The 6,290-nt window shown below is 68.5% G+C and overlaps 1 protein-coding gene across 2 annotated transcripts; it reads right to left on the reverse strand.

The window, feature by feature from the left end:
• Positions 1 to 865: 865 nt before the first annotated feature.
• On the reverse strand, positions 866 to 6,213 carry XNDC1N (XRCC1 N-terminal domain containing 1, N-terminal like). 2 transcript variants are annotated; one of them, XM_064505285.1, is made up of 10 exons: positions 6,127 to 6,213; positions 4,887 to 5,011; positions 4,412 to 4,550; positions 4,127 to 4,282; positions 3,715 to 3,878; positions 3,456 to 3,532; positions 3,008 to 3,222; positions 2,429 to 2,513; positions 2,081 to 2,214; positions 866 to 1,822 (listed from the first exon to the last, which is right to left on the reverse strand). In XM_064505285.1, the coding sequence occupies exons 2-10, from the start codon at positions 4,929 to 4,931 to the stop codon at positions 1,587 to 1,589; spliced, it is 1,251 nt and encodes a 416-aa protein (XP_064361355.1). In that variant the 5' UTR covers positions 4,932 to 5,011; positions 6,127 to 6,213; the 3' UTR covers positions 866 to 1,586. The 2 variants fall into 2 exon arrangements, with proteins under 2 accessions (XP_064361355.1, XP_064361356.1); XM_064505286.1 differs by lacking the exon at positions 6,127 to 6,213 and having other exon boundaries at positions 4,127 to 4,256.
• Between the last annotated feature and the right edge of the window lie 77 nt (positions 6,214 to 6,290).

A 6,290-nucleotide genomic window follows, 5' to 3' on the forward strand; every position in this document is an offset into this window, starting at 1 on the left:
CCCATGCACATCCCTACATCTCTTTTGGGGGCAAGCTGGGCTGGCCCCAGCTGGCATTTCTAGGTGCCCAGAGGCAGCTGGCCCTGGAGGGGGGGGGGGGGGTCACTGGGGGGGCTCCAGGATACCCGGGGCTGTGGGGAGGAGCGTGGGGCAGAGGGGGAGCTCACGGAGGCTGTTGCTGATAGTAGATATCAGCTCTTCAGCTGCCCCGTGGTGAGGTCTGTGGCTGCACGGCGGGACGCCAGCGCGAAAGCAAGCCAGGAAAGCCGCGTGCCCAGGCCTGAGCACCCGCGGGTGGCCCTGGAGCCCCGTCCCAGCCTCACGTGAGGGTGGAAGAGTTTGGCCTGGAGCAGGGGGGGAGATGGGGGCAAGGGAGGGCCTGGAGCGGCTGCTGCGTGCGCCCACCACCCCTGCTGCTGGCGTTGGGGCCGGGTACTGCAACAGGCCAGGCCAGATCCTGGCGAGACCAGCTGTACCTGCGTATCTGTTTTTCCACTAACAGGTTTTAATCTGGATCAGGCAGAGGCTGTTGGCGCTGCCTGTTTGCGGAGGCTGTTGGCGCTGCCTGTTTGCGGAGGCGTGCTTTCCGGCTGACGTGCCCCGCGCGGCTGGCAGGCATACAGGCAGCGTGCGCCTGTCGGGAACAGGCGCTCAGCAGCTCCCCGCCCCAGCCCTGGCACAGCCTCGCCAACAGCAGGGAAGTGGAGTTGAGGGAAAGTATAGCGTAATAAGGGAAAAGCGTGGCAGAATCACCCTCATCCCCGGCGCTTTGCCATCACCGCCCGCTGCACTGGGCCCCCAGGGCAGGAGTCTGCTCACGGAGGGACACCGGCTCTGCGCCTCCCAGGCAGGAAGGCTTTTCCTCTCCTCTTTCTCTCCTGGTTTATTCTTCCCCAAAAGCAGCGTTTGTTGTTACAGCCGTGTCAGCCCTCAGCTGCCGGCACACCGTAACGCACACGGTGACCGTCCTGCCGCAGCCTTTGCGCAACAGCCGGGCCCGGAGCCCGGGACAGGCTCCTGCTCCCCTCCCGAGTCCGGTGACGGTCTCCCGAGCCCTGGGGGCCGCTGGGACGGCAGTGATGTCTCCATCCGCCTGCCAGCCTCGCTTTAAATCTGCAGGTCGGTGCTGCCGCGTGCAAAGCCGGCGGCACACCCAGGTCCAGCCCTGCTCCGCTGGCACAGGCGTCATGCGGCGCTGGCAGTGGCAGCCGCTGCTCCTCAGCCCTGGCTTGTGATGCCCAAAGTGACAAGGGCCGGGCAGGTCCCAGCACCTGGACTCCGCACACCAGCCTCTAACGGCAGCAGAACTGCACTGGTCTGGCAGACTCCAGCCTCCTGGGTGCAGCGGGCCAGGGAGCCCCTGCCCCTCCTCGCCGCCAGCTCCCCTTGGCCTCGCCGGTCTCTGCGGCGGCTCACGAGGAAGAGGTTCGCTGTGCGAGTGAATTCCCGGTGACTGGAATGTCCCTTGTCCTCGCCTGTATAGTGAGACGGCTGTAGGATCAACTGTGGCCCTATTTCAGGGGAGTCTCTGCAAATCGAGTGTCTGGGGGGCACCGAGTCGGGGCCTCTCCTCCGGCCCCACGGCCCTACTCCACCCACAGGGGCGAGGACGAGGGGCCCAGGGCTCCCGCCTGCTCCCCGCAGGTGCTGGCGTGTTGCTCCACCTCCGCCGGGCTGAACCGGAGCTCGCAGATGGGGCACGACACCCCGGCCTCGGGCGACGGATCCCCCCACGGCGAGGAGGCCCAGGCGGCCTCCGGGACCGCGTCTTCCTCCCCGCAGCCGGAGGCGTGCGCAGGAAGGAGCTCCACGCTGAAGCAGCCTGCGGTAAGGGGAGGTAGTGTGGGCTTCCCAGGCCCTCTGGATGCCTGGCTTTACAAAGCCGAGCTCTGTGGTCGCTGCAGGAGCGCGGGGCTCCCACAGCAGGGAGACACAGCCGCACGACTGGCCCCGGCGTGGGAGGGCGCAGCTCACTCAGCTGGGGCCAGGCCGCCTCGGCAGCGCGGGGCCCCAGGAGCCCCCCCAGCCCCGGGAGGGACTCGCGGGGGAGCCAAGAGGACGCCGGCCGCAACGCGCTCACCCGAGCAGATGGGGCACGTGCCCACCTCCCCGTGACGGCTCTCTCCGCTGCTCTCCCGGCTCCTGGCCGGCCTTCCTCTGCGGCCCCGGGCTCTTCCTCCCGCCCTGGACGGCCTTGAGGGAGCTGGCAGAGACCTGCACAGAAGCGTCGCAAGGTGCTGTGACCGCAGGTTTGCTCGGCTGCGTCCCGCACGCAGAGACGAGGAGGTGGAGCCGCGGGATGGGGCAGCCCACCGAGAGGGAGAGGAGAGCCGCGCGCCGGCTGCACGGCTACCTGCTGGGCTCAGGGAAAGAGCTGCCTCTGAGCGACTTGGAAGCGAGAAATCACGGCAGTGACGCGAGAGGTTACCTGCGCGCTGGGCTCCGAGCGCTCTGCCTCTTGGCCGGTGTCCTGCGGGCTCTCTTCGGGGCTGCAGGCGCATCCTGCGCGGACCCTGGATGACAAAGGACAAACGATAATCCTGCCTTCCCCCACGGCCCTGCGCGAGCTCCCAGTGGAAGGGGGCACGTAAGAAATAAACAAGCAGCATTCGCAGACCCCTGTCCACAGATGGGGAAACACCAGTGTGACATGAAGTAATGACACATAGAGCACTTCATCATGAACCTGACATGGCTTACACAAAACCCTAGTCCTCTAGCGTCCTCCCCATCATGCCAGGCTGCGCTGGCACCCCAAGCGAGTAAGAATTAAGTTGTTGGTCCCCCAAAACAGGATGGTTAAGTGGAAAATGGTACAAAAACAGCAGCTGAAAACAGCTCCTACAAAACCACCTTGTCCCCCTGCCCCACACACAGAGTGCAATGACTTTAACCTCCCCGGGGCGGGGAAGTGGTCAGGAGAGACAGGCCTAAGCAAATAGGTTCTTCAAGCTGCAATATTCCCTCACAAACCCAGAGCCCCCAGCAGTTCCCAGGTCTCGCTCACCCGATGCTGCAGGGCCTCCGGGGTCTTCAGCTGGCTGCTCCTGGCTGCTCCCCAGGGAGCCTGCGCTGGCTCCGGGCTGGAGAGCCCGGCTCTGAGCTGCGGACAGCACCATCCTGGCCGGCCGGCTGAGGCGGGCTGGGCTCCACGCGTGGGGCTGGGGGCCTGGCTCCAGCTGCTGCAGGCGGCTCTTCAGCTGCTCCTCCTCCCTGCTGCTCCTGGACACGGACGATCCATGAGCGCCCACCACCCCAGCCCCATCCCGGCCGGGAGGATGCTCGCGGGGGCTCGCGGGAGTAAAGAGGAATCCAGCTGGCAGGAGCCAGGACTTAGGTGCCCTGGGGCTCAGAGAAGACCAGAGCATCTCCGGTGGCTCCAGGCCTGGCTGCACGGGGAGAGGCTGGACAGGGGCACGCGGGAGGGGAACCGCAGCCCCGACCAGGCTACTTACACGCGTGGTTCTGGAAAGAAAGTCCGGCGAAAGGCGGGGTTGGAGTGCCACGGGCTGGCTGCCGACTCGGGATCCTCCTGCGGGAGACGACGCCCCATGTTTTTCCTAGGAGATCTGCACGGCTCTGCCCAGCCCAACTCCCAGTCCTCCAGAGCCAGCCTGTTCCCGTGTCCCCAGGGCAGGGACAGCACCGCGAGGAGACACCACTGCCACCACCTCCCCGCGGTGAGGAGCGCCAGCAGCCCCGAGAGGCACCTACCGGCCCTTGCTGCTGCGGAGGGGGCGGCGGGCTGTGCTGGGCGTCCGGCGGCGTGCGCACGCGGAGGAAGGAGAGCCCGAAGGGGCTGCGCTTGCCGAAGGGCTGGCTGCAGACGAGCCGCAGGCGGTCCCACTTCTGGCCCACCGCCGGCGCCAGGAAATCCGCTGCGGAGGCAGCGGGGCAGAGTTGGGGCGAGGACCGCCGCCGCCGGGCACCGGGCACTGCTCCCTTCCCATTCCCCCCTCCGCACGCGGCTCTAAGCCACCGTCCCCCTCCGGGGCCAGGACGCGGTGACAAGCGTGGGACTACAAGCTGCCAGCTCTCCTCTGGTCTCCCCGTCCCCTTCCGCAGGGCCGCGGCCTCTCTGCTCTGCCCCAGGCCCCACCACTTGCTCAGACCAGATGATCGTTACCTTCTTTAAACATCCGGACTCCGCAGCGGTTCCTGCCCAGCTTGGAGTCAGCCGGCGTCATCAGCGCGACGCTGGGCAGCAGGGTGACGTAGGGCTGCTTGAGCGGCCAGGAGGAGCGGCCCACGTCGATCTGCAGAAAGGCACAGCCGCAGTTCCCTGCGGCACGGCGGGACGGAGGTGAGGCTCGGGGTTCCTGAGCCCCCCCAGGGCGCAGTCCTGCCCGAGCCGGCAGGGAGGCAGCGACCGCTGCGGTGCCCCTCACGTCCCCTCCGCCCGCCGGCGTACCCACGTCCACGTAGCCGATGGGGCTGGCTCTCTCCAGCTGCAGCTCCACCGTGAGCTGCCTGCTCTGGTCCCGGGGGCAGCTGAGCCAGGGGCGGAGGCCGTCATCGCGCAGCAGGTTCTCCGCCGGGTACCTGGGGTCCTGCGCCGCGGCCGCAGGAGACACCGCATCACTTCTTGGCTCCTCCTTCGGCCGCCTTTCCCCTCGCACCTCCCTTGGGTTTGCCGCCCCGGGGAGAGACGCGGGGCTCCCGGGCAGCCCGCAGGAACGGCGCTCCTCTGAGTGTGGATCGCGCGTAACAAGCCCTCCGTGGGTCACCCCCCACCCAGCCCCTAATGGGGAGCGTCCCCTCGCACCCAGCGCAGAGCCCTTCCTTCCTCAGCCGTCTCAGCAGCGTGGACGGGAATCCCGGGATTTACAGACCTCCCCACCCAGTGCCGCTCAAGGGGATGGGAAACGCGGACGCGTCGGCATGACCTGCGAGGAGAAGGACACGACGTAGCTGATTTTCACCGGAGCCATCCGGAATCCTTCGGGAACAGCCGCCCGCGGCGGTCGAGCTCCGTCGAGGCGGGCAGGGCCTTCGCACTCGCTTCCTGCAGCTGGGGGAAGACGGAGTGGAGGCCTGAGGAGGCCGGGCGCTGCCGGGGCTGGTGCCCCCCAGCACGCTTTGCCTCCCCAGGGGCCCCCGGACCCGGCCCACAACCCCACTGCGGGCCCACGCAGCCCCGCCAGGGCCCCCCGGCCTGTCCCCGGTCCCCCTTGTCCTACCCCCCGGCCCCCTGGCCCCATGGCACCCCAGTGCCCCCATCCTGCCCCACAGCCTCCCAGAGCCCCCTCTCCTGCCCCACAGCCTCCCAGTGCCCCCATCTGGCCCCACAGCCTCCCAGAGCCCCCTCTCCTGCCCCACAGTCCCCAAAGCCCCGTACTGCCCCTCAGTGCCCCCAGCCAGCCCCCGAGCCTACAGTGCTGTCCTGCCCCCCAGCATCTCCCATCCTGCCCCACAGTATCCCAGTGCCCTGTACCACTCCCCCCAGTGCCCCCATCCTGCCCCATGGCTCCATGGTAACCCAGTACCGCCATCCTGCCCCGCAGCATCCCAGTGCCCCGTACCACCCCCCTAGTGCCCCCCATCCTGCCCCATGGCTCCATGGCACCCCAGCAACCCTGTCCTGCCCCACAGCCCCCCAGTGCCCCCATCCTGCCCCCTAGCCCTCCAGTACCCCCATCCTGCCCTACGGCTCCATGGCACCCCAGTGCCCCTGTCCTGCCCCACAGCCCCCCAGTGCCCCCATCCTGCCCCCCAGCCCTCCAGTACCCCCATCCTGCCCCATGGCTCCATGGCACCCCAGTGCCCCTGTCCTGCCCCACAGCACCCCAGTGCCTCCCATCCTGCCCCACAGCACCCCAATGCTCTGTACCACCCCCCCCAGAGCCCCCATCCTGCCCCACGGCTCCATGGCACCCCAGTGCCCCTGTCCTGCCCCACAGCACCCCAGTGCCCTGTACCACTCCCCCCAGTGCCCCCATCCTGCCCCATGGCTCCATGGTAATCCAGTACCGCCATCCTGCCCCACAGTATCCCAGTGCCCTGTACCACCCCCCCCAGCGCCCCCCACTCTGCCCCATGGCTCCACAGCTCCTCAGCGCCCCCGTCCTGCCCCACAGCCCCTATAGCCCCAACAGCCCCCCAGCGCCCCCCGCCCCCGGGCCTCACCGCCGCCTCCCGGATCTCCCGCCAAAACGCCGCGACCTTCGAGCCGCCGCCGTCACGCAGCGCCACGTGACGTCTCGTCACCCCCGGCCGCGGGGCACCATGGGGCGCGTAGTCCTCACGGGGCGCCCGCCGTGCCTGAGGGAGCGTCCGCCAAGAGCGTTTCT

The sequence above is a fragment of the Dromaius novaehollandiae genome, chromosome 1 (genome assembly GCF_036370855.1).
Source record: "Dromaius novaehollandiae isolate bDroNov1 chromosome 1, bDroNov1.hap1, whole genome shotgun sequence".
Taxonomy (NCBI): domain Eukaryota; kingdom Metazoa; phylum Chordata; class Aves; order Casuariiformes; family Dromaiidae; genus Dromaius; species Dromaius novaehollandiae.

Coding starts and splice junctions, on each gene's coding strand:
- XNDC1N (XM_064505285.1), bottom strand. CDS start 4,931: ATGGCTCCGGTGAAAATCAGCTACGTCGTGTCCTTCTCCTCGCAG. Junction 4,283..4,411: donor CATCGGCTACGTGGACGTGG/GTACGCCGGCGG, acceptor GCCGTGCCGCAG/GGAACTGCGGCTGTGCCTTT. Junction 3,879..4,126: donor AGTCCGGATGTTTAAAGAAG/GTAACGATCATC, acceptor CTGCCTCCGCAG/CGGATTTCCTGGCGCCGGCG.